The 13,463-nt window shown below is 47.8% G+C and overlaps 1 protein-coding gene across 5 annotated transcripts in view; it reads left to right on the top strand.

The window, feature by feature from the left end:
- The first annotated feature begins 9,052 nt into the window (after positions 1–9,052).
- Positions 9,053–13,463, top strand: part of LOC144936484 (choline kinase alpha-like) — a 66,349-nt gene continuing 61,938 nt past the window's right edge. For 4 of the 5 annotated variants that reach the window (XM_078863580.1, XM_078863583.1, XM_078863582.1 and 1 more), the window contains exon 1: positions 9,055–9,912. In XM_078863580.1, the coding sequence (XP_078719706.1) occupies positions 9,710–9,912 (203 nt within the window). In that variant the 5' untranslated portion in view covers positions 9,055–9,709. Of the gene's footprint in view, positions 9,913–13,463 lie in introns of all 5 variants that reach the window. The other variant, XM_078863581.1, reaches the window with a different exon arrangement.

A 13,463-nucleotide genomic window follows, 5' to 3' on the forward strand; every position in this document is an offset into this window, starting at 1 on the left:
TTTGGCCACAGAGAGAGTCCATATTTAGCAGCGGTGAAAAGTGCAAGCCTGCTGCAACTCGCCGTCGCGTGCTCGAGGGCATCGCGCGAGATGGACTCGTGGCAGCCTTGGGAGTCCTTCGCTCAGCAGTAGATTGATCATGACGAACGTGACGATGTGTATCTTCATTTGTTTCATGCCTTCCAAAAATGCCCTCATCTTATTTTACGAGAAGCCCACAACTTTACAGGTAATGAAAGGCCCTAAACGAGCTGTCTTGTGACACTTTATTGGTATTTTATGAATGCAGAAAATGTTAAAGGTGATCTGAACGTGTTTATGGAGCCAATTAGCAGAGGTGTGGACTCGAGTCATGTGACTTGGACTCGAGTCAGACTCGAGTCATGAATTTGATGACTTGCGACTCGACTTGGACTTGCATAACAATGACTTTGTCCCACCTATGAGATGTGGACTCGAGTCATGTGACTTGGACTCGAGTCAGACTCGAGTCATGAATTTGATGACTTGCGACTCGACTTGGACTTGCATAACAATGACTTTGTCCCACCTCTGCCAATTAGTCAATCATCAGCATACTTTTATCTGGGAATGGAGCCATCAGCTCTCAGTTCCATAAATGGGGCAATGTTAACTTAGTCAACATTTAGACTTTTAAATCTTAGTCTGGTCAGCGACAACTTGTGGGGACTTTAGTCAAGTAAAAACTGAATTTTCAAGATCACATCGATTATATTGGTAAAAAGACAAAAAAATTGTATCGACACAAGCACTGCTTCCCCCCTATGTTCTGCTTGGAATTGATAAAAGCTACCATACTGCCTCTACTTGCTTACTGTGACATCGTATATAAATCAGCCCCCAGTACTGTACTGAAGAAGCTTGACTCAATTTATCACTCGGCCTTAAAATTTGCATTGAACTGCCCATATAGGAGCCACTACTGCGATCTCTACATTGGGTCAAACTGAACTTCTCTTAATGATCGACGGCTTGTGCATCAGATCTTATTTATTCACGATGTACTTACAAAAAATCAGCAGACTACCTGCTGGATCTCCTCAAGAACAAATGTGACCTAAGGTCTTCACTCATTTACCAGCTTCACACTCCTTTTTGCCGTACAAATACTGGAGGAAGGGCCTTTTCTATTGATGCCCCCAGGGTCTGGAATGCCATCGTCAATAAACTGCAACTTGGATCACTACCTGTGAGATCTTCACTCAAAACTGCTCTAGAGGAGTTGTACACCCCTCGCTGCCACTGCTATGCAGAGTGGCCTGAAATCAAAAATGTCTCGTTCCTGATGATCGCTGCAAAGTATGATCTTGAGTTTTGATTATAGTGTGCTGATCTTTAAAGGTGTATTGAAATTTTTTTATACTGCTACTGGATACTCCTGTTGTTACGGAGTGACTCATGCAGCCAGCTATGGCTGCAAGGTTTGGGCGTACATGTTATATATTGTTTATTGTTAAATTTGAATCACAGTTCATATGATCACTGTTACATTGTTTTTATAGCTTTATTTTGGTGACTTTTATAACGTTTTGGTTTAGCCATGTTTGTTTGTTGTAGTACAGAGTTAGCCTGATAACTTTAATCAAAATTGTATTATGGTTGTTATTGTTTGACTTGCATCCCACTGGGATTTTTGCACACAGCGTTGAAATACGGTGTTTTTTTCTGGAAGACTTTGCCGTTTTTTTCCTGGAGTTTTCTGTTGCGCGTTGTCACTTTAAGATGTTTCTTGTTCACGTTTTTGTTTGTTGCGGTTGCACCCGAGTCAAGAGCCGCATGGCTCACAGGGTTATACCGAATAAATGAAACTGAAAACTGAAAAGTCTTAGTGTGTAGATTTAATTTAGTTATTAAATCCTGACTAAATGAACACTGGGAACAGTGAAAATTAAGATAAAATATATAATTTCGCCAGCTTCGTCCCAAGTGGGATTTTGTTGTAATGTATGTATGTAATTTGACACGTAGGCTTTCGCGACCAATATCATCCATAATAGAGTTTTTTTTGGGTTAGATTGTGCAAATATATAAATGTGTCGTTAAAACCCGCCATCACCCGACACAGCCAACCAGTAAGCGTTGTCACGTAAACAGAACGTGGCCAATTCGTCACTAGTACAGCACACCGGTGTGTTGGAGAGCCAAGCCACAACATCTACAATCTGAGCACGACGTTTCGCCAGGAATTACAACTGGTCATAATAAGGGTTTTGGGGTTAGATCGCGTAAGTATAAATGTGTCGCAACCCTCCACCACCCGACACGGCCAATCAGTAAGAAATGTGTCACGTTAACAAAACGCCAATTAGTTACTTCTTCAGCCCACCGGTGTGTTTGAAGAGTGAATCCACAACATTTAGAATTTGAGTAGGACGTTACAACTAGCTTCATCAGGCGACAGGCAGATTTGTGGAGGAGTCCACCTGTTTCGTTCCTTATATAGAGGCTTAGATGTAGTGACCAAACTTCTGTGCTCTTGCGCAAAGTTGGGGGGATGACTGAGTCAACGTATTACCGAGTCAACGTATTACCGAGTCAACCACGCCTGCCCGACGTTGTCTCCCCGGTGGCGATGTTTATACACCGCACCAATTACTCATTTCTGGCTGAGTCGACCTAGGGGAGGCTCAGGACTGGTTCAGAAAATCCTCATTGGTTTAGGTCATGAGCGAGAATCGAACCCGCGTTGCTGGGTCGGTAGCGCAGCACGCTGACCGCTGCACTATCGTTACCCGACCATCGCTACCGACCACACGCACGGAGCCTCCTTCTCTCCGGCACCGTGGGCTAGAAGCAGAGGTCGCAACCGGGTACCCGATACCCGTACCCGATACCCGGCTACCCGTACCCGGCCGGGTACGGGTACCCGTTTGCGACCATGGTGCGGCCGGGTACGGGTACGGGTAGGCCGTGAGTCACTGGTGAGTAACCGTTTGTCACTCATTTCCCAACGTCTTGTCTCTTCTCACAATTCAAGTTCCTAGAATCAACCCACCCGCGCCTGCAACATGGCTTCATCCCAGAGGTCGCAATCGGGTACCCGATACCCGTACCCTACCCGTACCCGGCCGGGTACGGGTAGGGTACGGCCGGGTACGGGTACCCGTTTGCGACCCTGGTGCGGCCGGGTACGGGTACGGGTAAGGAATCAAAACCCGTTTGCGACTTCTGGTTAGAAGTCACCGTGCATCGTGCCGTTGACGCAGCAGCAGAGCAGCAGGGATGGAGGCGACTGCCTGTGTTGCGTTACGATTACTGTGCGGTGTGGACTTTGGGCTCTCCGACCAAGCCGACGACACCTCACCACACGTGGCCACCTTCTGCACCAGGGGGTGAAATTTTCGCTGATGCTGGTGGCCGGAGTCCACTGCGATCGTGAACTTGAACCGACACAACAATGTGTTGAGCCGATTACCAGGAGATCTAATGCGAGTTTTTGTGTGTGTGTGTGTGAGCGTTCTCACGGGGGCCCCGGTGAGTCATGCCGTTGGACTTTCAATTCGTTTTGTTTCTTTCTGGAGGCAATTATTAGATGTATTGGAAATATAATTAATTATTATTGCTATGCGTTTAGAACAAGTTGGCAAAGGCTGACTCCGTTCTCATTAATTTGATGCAGGCGCACATGGCGGGAATGGCGTTAGTGGCAGTTGCCACCAACATAGGATATGAACATCCAGCAGTGAATAGAGAATATGACCTAGAAACTTTGTTTTTATATATAGCTCTTTTCCAGAAGCGACCTGGCCACAAATGATAGATCAACTTAGTGGCTTATCATGTGCACATATATTGCAGCCAAATACACCCAACGCATGTTTCTAAAAGTGGAAGGATAAACCAGAGGACCTGGAAAAAAATCCACGAAACCGTGAGGAGAACATGCAAACTCCAAATATACAAGCATCAGGGTCGGGATTGAACCCACGTCCTGACTACCAGGCGATATATTTAATGTTTCATATCTCGCCACCGTGGTGATGACCACCAATTTCCGTTGAAATATATGTTGAAAGTGATGACCATACTTTGATGACCAGTTAATTGCTTTTGGGGTGGAGTGGTGGTATCGTGGTTAGATTCCCGGTCACAGCTGACACCAGTGGCAATTGATATCAGAACCGGTCCTGCATCTCCCCTCCCCTTCCTCAACCCACACTGACCAGCGTGATGAAGCATGGTCAACAGACGTCGACGACCGACAAGACACGGAGATGCCTTTATCCATTGGTGGATTGAGAATTGGTGGCATTTACGTATTAATTATGACCCATGACTGGTAACTCATGCGCCAAACATGGTATATACGTCTATTACACAAAGCTCCGTTTCCACTAATTTATTAATAACGAATCTATTAATAGCTGTTCAGGCGAGTGAGACATGGAGTTAGAGTGAAGTTCAATAAAACGCCCTTGTTTAACCAGACAGGAACCCATTGAGATGATTAGTTACACATATTGCTATCTGTTATCTGTATAAGCAGAATAAGCCCCTTTTGCATATTTCATACCATGACATTATCGATCCAAAAAACACTGACTCTCATCAAGAACATGGAACGAAAACTGAAGAGTATGCGTGGACAATGACTGGATGCGTATGGGGAAGTACACTGAGAGACAGAAAGAGAAACCCACAGATCAGAGACCATGCACAATTTAATTCTGCAGAGGTCACGAATTATATGAGCAGGAAATCGTGTGGATTGACCCTGAGGCTTCAGCGGGGTGGTGACCCCTTCAGCACCCCCCCCCTCCTCCAAGCTACTGGGCTGTACTGCAGGGCTATGTGCCTGCTGTGCGTGTATCTTGTCAGACATATGGAGCGGTGGCGCAGTGGTTAGCACAGTGTGCTACGAACCCGCCAACTCGAGTTCAATTCCAGGTCACGCTAACACCAGTGGCGAGTGGATATCTGAACCCATCTTGGCCCTCTCCTCGATCACCTGAGCCTTAAAAATTAGTACCGCACATCGTGCAGAGTGGAAACATTAGGGCTGGTGAGGAAAATGTGGCCAGGCATGGTGCTCTTTGCCACGTCACCCCCTCGAGCGCCGTGCTGGGGTGCCACGGTGATGAGATGTTCACTACCTCGCCTGGTATGGAGGAGGTTGTGGGTTCGATCCCGAGCCTGATGCCTGTATAGTTGGAGTTTGCATGTCTCTCTCCATGGTTGTGTGGATTTTTCTCCGGATCCTCTGGTTTTTCCCTCCACATTTAGAAACATGCATTTAGACTATTTGGCTGCCGTAAATTTGCACATGATAAGCCACTTCTTTGAGCTATCACTTGTGGCCAGGTTGCTTCCTCAAAAAGAGCTGTATAGCTCAGTGGGCCTTACCTGGTATAATAGAAAAGAGTTTAAATACGTTCTCATTAACAACAACAACAACAGTTGGCACAACAGCATGTGTAGGCGACATGGTTGAATATTTATGTTTGTGTCAGACAGCCAATATTGAGTCTTTGAATATACAATTGCCTCCAGAACAACAGTGGAAATGGCCCCTTGCTACGTATTAATCTGGATCATCATATTTCTCAGCTGAACGCATGTCGGTGAGTATAAGTTACAACGGTTATTTGGAGCGACGCTTTAAAACGCCCACAAAACTCACAGCAAAAAGGCTCGGCTCTCATGAGGCTAAATGTGTTTCTGTGTTAGAATTGAGCAACATCAATTCACTTGTAAGTCGATATTTTTTTCTGCCGTCGATGTTTTGCCAAAACGCTCATCAGAAATGTGTTGAGCCCTGTTGCCTTGGTTAAATACTTGTTTGCATAAGCCCTTTTCAAGATATGAAAGTGATTGTTGACCCTTCACTATGCACTTTTGTGGATCAACAAAGCAAAAGCACGCCCCCTCCCCCCCATGTTCAATTTCTTCATGAACAGTGATAATTTTCATTAACAGTTACGAGCCAGTGGTGGACATTCCACATATCTATGACGGGGACCGTTATTCCCACGACAAAACTGCTGTTGACGTTGTAAAAAAAAAGTGCCGCTCATTTTATACAATTATAAGAGCACAGACGCCGTGTAGATGGAGCATAGAAATCAGCTCCTGGGCAGGTGGTAGGTGGATTGATGTATCGCAGCATCGTGAAGATATTGCGGCGCCTTGGTGAAGCCTCCATCCAGCAGTGAATTGACCATGGCTGATGACGACGATGAGTCAAGTTGACCTCAGGGTGGAATTTGAACCTTGTAAGCTTCCGACTGCGAGATGAGCTCTCTACCCAGCTGTGCCATCTGGCCCGATGTGACTGCCAAGAGAGCCATTAGGATGATGGAAGAGAATGTTAAATTAAACAAGTGTCTACATTTACCTGCGAATGTGTGCACTGCGTCTCTCGCACAACGCTGCGGCGTGAACTGTAAGACTGGAGGCACACACCGCCCAGTCGGGAGGGATAGGGTGCCCTTACACAGTCAAATATAGCTTTAACAACTCTGTTAAACGCTAAACAGAATGAGTAGCGTTGTGGATTAGCTCCTGTTGTCCAATGCAGACGACTTTGTCGTTCGCTGTGACCTTCCAGCAAGTTCAAACACGTGACCCCTCTGTCCTGAAATGTGATATTTTCTTCGCCTGATGATTGCACGCCGATTTGTTTACCGGAAAATACGGCAAACACACACAGCCGGTGCTAATGTTTACATTGGGAATAATGCTTAACCGATGCAATAAGCTCCTTTATGAAATGCCAGACTTATAGCCCCCATGACAGGGCGGATGAGCGACTCATGAAGGTGTTCGGATGACATGGCTGAGTGACACATCGAGTTCCTCACATCACGTTCATTGTTAGACGTTTCTATATGGTTCACCGGTTTTAGCCAGGCTTATTTTTTCACGCGGTTACTGATAAGATGCTAAAAAGAATACCCCCGTTGTAATGATATTCATCATCATCATCACGATCCACGGGCAGATAGCTCGGAAGGTGTCCACTGCACATGTTATGATTTGTTTCCACTTTCCTCTGTCTTGTGCCAATATGCTGAAGTAGTGCCACATCTATCTGGCATCAATCCCTGATGATGTCGTCGTCAAGCCATTCTCTGTGCTGTCTTTCTCTCTTTCCTGTTCCAAATGTGTCCAAATCGTGCCAGTTTCCTTCTCAACACATTCCTGCGGAGGGAGCTGGTAGGAACGTTGGGTTGCTTGGTCAATGGCCAGGGTCAACGGCGGCGTGGTGTATTTCGCAAATATGCCCGACTGTGAGGGCGGGCACAAGCCAGCGTGAGTAGGTTAAACGTTGAGTTTTATAAGGGCACCATGGGGTGACCAGCCCCTCCCCACCCAACCCCACCCCTCCCACCCCCACCCAGCCCCACCCAACCCCACCCCTCCCACCCCCCACCCAGCCCCACCCAACCCCACCCCTCCCACCCCCCACCCAGCCCCACCCTCCCCACCCAGCCCCTCCCTCCCCACCCAGCCACTCCCTGCACGACGGACGGACACAATAATCCCCTGTGGGCTGGTGTAACCAGGAGGTTCCTACCAGTATAACTGCCTGCATCATCAGGTCTTCTTCTTCTGTGTGCAAGCTTTTTCTTACTGACACGTTGGTCATTCTTTGGGTCCAAGCTTAGATGAAATATCTTTCTGTAGAAATCCATTTCGAGTGCCGATATCTTATCTCTCTGATATTCACACGTAATAATCTCACAGACCGGCTCGCTGTCTGTGAGCAGCTGGCAATGCATCAGCATTGATTCAAGCAGAGTTGAACAACACTTTAATTTGGTGATGCTGCTGCTGCGTTGGCGGTGGTGCACACGCAGAATGAACAATACAGACTCAACACAATTGCGAATAATACTGTGACCTTAAAAATATATATATAGAATAGGCGACGAAGCACGTCTTATGATGGGTAACTACTCAAAATCTGCGCTTAGTATATATTTTTACTCTTGAGACCAGTGTTATTGGCGAATGTGTTGAGTTTTTTTTTTAAACTGATTCAAGCAAAGTAAGCAAGCCTGACTCTGCTGCTGCCGATGAGACGGTTAATGTCGAAACGGGTCGAGAGCCGTGTTTGTTTGAGTTCAACCAATTTAATTAAATTAAAGTAAATCACGACGTTTCGAACGCAACACAAGCGCTCATCATCAGGTGGACATGGGGTAAAACACACAGCGACAAACTGCATGGAGGCAAATACAACAAGAAGATGGGAGACGAGAAACTCAACAAACCTTCGAAACACAATGTGATGCAAAACCAGTCGGCCAACAACACAGTTAGACACTAACCTGGTTGACCACGTATTTCAAAAGACTGCTAATTTTTTTGTGTTCATCTTCTGGGCTGAACACACCAACGTAAAACAAAGGACACGCACTCGTGAACAGACACGAGGTACATATACAGGAAGGCACACAGGGAAAGATGTTTTGGGCAGCCCAGAGGGACAACCAGAGCAACATCACACCAAGAGACATACACACATGCAGAGGCACACACAGAAAGACGCCTGGAGGAATAGCGTACAGGTTAGTGTCTAACTGTCTCAAATAGAACACATTCCTGCGGAGGGAGCTGGTAGGAACGTTGGGTTGCTCGGCCAATGGCCAGGGTCAACGGCGGGCACAAGCCGGCGTGAGTAGGTTAAACGTAGAGTTTTATAAGGGCACCACCGGGTGACCAGCCCCTCCCCACCCAGCCCCACCCCTCCCACCCCCCACCCAGCCCCACCCTCCCCTCCCCACCCAGCCCCACCCTCCCCACCCAGCCTCTCCCCACCCTCTCCTCCCCACCCAGCCCCTCCCCACCCTCCCCTCCCCATCCAGCCCCTCCCTCCCCACCCAGCCCCTACCTGCACGACGGACGGACACAATAATCCCCTGTGGGCTGGTGTAACCAGGAGGTTCCTACCCAGTACCATTCTGATTCTTTCTGCGGTGGGGGGAGGAGGGGTTGGTGGTGGGGGCCATTGCGTCATCGCGCGCGCCGTGACGTCACCGGGCGCACGGCGACTATAAATTGCGGCCGCCCGCCGGCAGAGCGCCTCAGTGCGCAGTAGCGAGAGCAGCAGCAGCCGGAGCCGCCGTCTTCAGCAGCATCGTCGACGACGCCTACTCCGTTGCTTTGCGTTACGTGCGTCGTCTCTAGAACGTTCTCCCACACAACCATCCACCCCCACCCCCGCCCGGGCACTTCGGGAATCTACGTGTAAATTTTTTTTTTAAACCATTTGATTGCATGAAAATTAACGAGCTTTAAAAAAAACCCACTACGCGATCGTGGACAATTGTCGGCACGTATTTCTACACCCAGCGAGTTGTTGAGGATTGGTGATTTTTCATCCATACATTTTTTTCTCTTCCAGGGCCGCGATCGGTGGGTTTTGTTAGCGCTGTCGCAGCGTTCTCGTGTCTCGTCGGGAATATTTAAATCTGCGTTTTGTATTTGTCGCTATTTAAAAAAAAATATATCTACCGTGCTCGGCTACGCTCGCGTTTTTTCATTGTAATTACAATTTATACGCAATTATAATCGCATATCACGCCCTGCATTTAATATTAAATTACAGGCGCTACCAACTCGCGCGATCAACGCACCGGGGAGGGGGGGTTGCGTTGGGATTGCCTCAAAACCAAATCGCTTAAATTCAATCGTAACACCTAAACGCTTTAAAATTTCTCAATAAATAAAACTCAACCGAGCCATGAAGACCAAGGTGGAGGTGTGCCCCTACGACTGCCAGCCCAAAGACGCCGACGACCTAGCCGAGTGCAAGGGCGGTCCCCACCGCCGGGCGGACGGAGTGGACTCGTCTACGCACGGCCAGGCGTGGCTCTGGTGCCGCGAGTTCCTCCCCGGGGCGTGGAAGCGCCTCCCCGAGCACAGCCTGCGGCTCTCCGTCATCAGGTGGGGCGGGGCGTGACGGTTGATGTGGGCGGGCCAAGGAGAGGCAATGGGCGGGGTTTAGGATGTGGGAGGAGCAAGGAGGTGGGAGATCTTCTTGGTTCTTTAGGTAAAGTCACGTAGAAGGGAAGTAATAAAATAATAAAAATAAAACAATAAAATAATTCTCACGACGTTTCGGCCACAACGCAAACAGCCGTCCTCAGGTGCTGCGACTCTAAGACCTGGTCTTCACCTGAGGACGGCTGCTTGCGTTGTGGCCGAAACGTCGTGAGAATTATTTTATTATGTTTTATTTTTATTACTCCCCTTCTACGTGACTTTACCGAAAGAACCAAGAAGATGAATCCCTGCAGTCACGAAAGCTTTAAATCGAAAGAGGTGGGAGATGCCAAAATACATTTGAGTAAGGGGGGAGGGGGGGGTCTCTGTTATGGGTGGTTCAAGGGGAGGGTGGGGGGGAGGTTAAGGGGGCGTGTCGGCAGGTCCAGGGTGCTGAATATGGGCAAAAGTTTGGTAAACATTTAAATGGGCGTGGCCAGTGCCAACGTGTGGGAGGAGCCAAGGACTTGACCCGTTTGTTGCACGGAGGTGCTAACGAGGATTGAGTTGGGGGGGGAGGCAGTGCTGAGTGGGGGGTGTGGGGGCGGGGCAAGAAACCTTGTGGCCTGGGCCAGTACTGAGTGGGCGTGGCAAGGAGAGGTGTGTGGGAGGGGCTAGAGGTTTAGACTGGGTCTAGTGGTGAGGGCATGGGAGGTTAAAGGTGCCAGTGGGTTGGGGGCAAGGAACTTGTGGGCAGGGTCAGTAGAGGTTATGGCTAAGGGGAGGTTTGAATTGGGCCCGTTGCTGAGTGATGAGAGCCAGATGTGTGGGATTGGGTGGCAAGAGGCGGCTTTGAGTTGGGTGTCCATGGCTATTGGCCGTTCAATGCGCATGTGGGTTGGAACTGTGGTGAGTGGGGCTAGACTACGTGTCTGATTAGGCCAGGTTTATTTGTCTATCCGGGTGAAAACTCAAGAGAACAGGATAGTCTTCATTTGCAAGAGTGAACTGGGTCACCAATATTAGAAAAGCAAAACAAATAAAGTACAGCAAGCAACGAAGCGTAAAGAATGTGCGTGTAGGTACAGGCATGACCAGGCAGTAGCAGAGTTGTGTAGGAAGGGCCAAAGGGAGGTTTGAATGGGGGACCAGGGCACATCTTTGGTAAGGGATTTGGTCAGAGGTTCAATGGGTGGTAACAGAGGGCCTTGGTCATGTCCACGTGGCTAAGTGGGTATGCCTAAGAGGATGGTGTAGAAGAAGGTGATAGGTGGATGAGTAGGCTCTGCCAAAATACTGCAGTGGGGTGGAGGAGGGGGACTGGAGAAGTTGTGTGTGTGTAGGGCTTGAGTTGAATTGGTGGGGCCTAGAGGCATTGGAGGGGCAAGAGGGGGGGAGGGTTTGATATATGCTAAGGCATGTGAGATGTGTATTTATAGGCAGCCACGGTCGTGTTTGATGTAAGCGGAGATTTGTAATGGAACCGGTCTGGCCAAGTCTGGGTGGGTGATAAATTAAAGAGGTTTAAATCGCTATGTGGATGGAGCCAGATAGGTCATTTGGGCAGGTCCCGGGTGCTGTGTGTGGTGCATGTGTACCGGACAGCGTGGGCAGTGAGTGGTGCTTAAGGTCAAATTACATAATACGAGCGGTCCGAGGATGAGGTGTGAGTGGAATTCTGTCGTGTGGGTGTGGTCAGTATCATATGGGCAGAAATTAAGATATTGGTGGGGCATAGACCGGATCAAATCAAGACCAAACCCAAAACACTAATTTTACTTTGGGTTTCCTTATATCTTCATGACAATCTTGAACATTTGATGTCAACCAGTTTGTTGAGTAAGGTGGGTTTATAAAAGCATTTTCTACTGGTGGCCACATATATTATCCGATCCAAGAAAATGTGATTATATAACAAATAGCGTTATGCCTGATAAAAAAATATATATCTATTTAATGAATTGGAAACTGAATTTCCTCAACACTCTACAATTAAGAGTTATTCTAATGTTGAAATTGCTGCACTGTTCGTTAAGAAAGTCGTGCAATGCAAAGCAGAGTAGTTGGGCTCGATGATGCCCTCACCAATGCCCTTCACCGCAGCATTGGAAAATATTTCCTGAATTTCTGAAGGCGTTGTAAAGGAAGCTAAGAATTTCGTTGTGAGGTTAAGTCACACACTGCTGAATGTAAGAACAAAACAAAGCAATCTCGCTGTAATAAGGAGCAAGGGGGGGGTTGATTGGGTGAGCCATGTGTACAGAATGTAAGAGGTTAGAGGTTACTGAGGCAGGCACTGGGAGTGGGACTCGCGAGTTAAGCGACCAAGGGAACGACATAAAGTCAGGTGGTGGGATATTGTAAATGCATGACCTTGTATATTTCAGGGTTTGGCAGGCGGAAGCGAGAAATGGTGGAGTGTGTTGGCTGGCATCAAGGGCGCCTGGCCGTGTTAGCATTTCGTTCTTCAGTGTTGTTGATAATGACCTAATTTATTTTTGTCTGCGGTTATGGATTTCTCATCTCGGATTCAAGTGTGCGTTTGTAAAATAAATGTCCTAACCTCCAATGGGACCTCCCCCCCACTCTCTGAGCACCAAGTTCATTGAGAGCAGAGTCCACAGGAGACTGCGTTGTTGATGAACGAGTGGGCACACTCTCACTGGGGTTAAGTGAGGACTGGCCACATTCCTGACCGTCTGCCGAGGGACCAGACTTGGGATTTCGTGGAATTGTTTGTTCCCTTCGCACATGGGGCTTGCCCCCACCACATGCCGAAGACCCATCCTAACGTGATACACAGAGCCCCTGAACATGACTGGGGAACCAACGAACCCAATCGTGAGCAATTTGTCCCTTCATATTAGAATACAACTTGTGTTGCATTGGGTGATGCTATTGGCAAATCCAGTCGTTTACATTTATTTATCCCCAGAAATAACTGGATGTCTTGCATGGCCGTTTGCAGATAATAGGATGATGGAATTGACCTTTTCCATTACAACATATGGATTATCGGGTGAATTTGGTGCCTCTAAGGAGAGCACGTCTCCTGACTCCTAAGCAAATGAGTGCAGACAATCGTGTTGTTCACCACTTCTGGGTGGCGACTCTTATCTATGGTTTGTTGTGGATAATAGGATCAATTTAGTGCCTGCAACGACTCCTATAAATCATGATGCAAAAACAAGAGGATCATCATCCTCATCAGCAGTAACGTAACTATATCTTGATGATATTCATCATTGCACTACTTTCTTAACGGAAATGGGAACAGCAGCAACAGCATAACAGGGCTTCCTCTCGCCCGCGTAGTAATGTGGATAATAAGTTTAATTTGCTGCTTGATTCCTGGTATCTGTGGTTTGAACATGGATAATGAAATGAATTTATTCGCACATGATCGGAATTTCTGTGGATGGATTCCATGGCGCATGCAAGCGGGGGAGCGCATGTGTCATTCTTTCCCTCGGGCAAGGTGGCCCATGCCTGTGACGCAGCAACTTTGTCGA

The sequence above is a fragment of the Lampetra fluviatilis genome, chromosome 16, assembly GCF_964198595.1.
Source record: "Lampetra fluviatilis chromosome 16, kcLamFluv1.1, whole genome shotgun sequence".
NCBI classification, from domain to species: Eukaryota; Metazoa; Chordata; class Hyperoartia; order Petromyzontiformes; family Petromyzontidae; genus Lampetra; species Lampetra fluviatilis.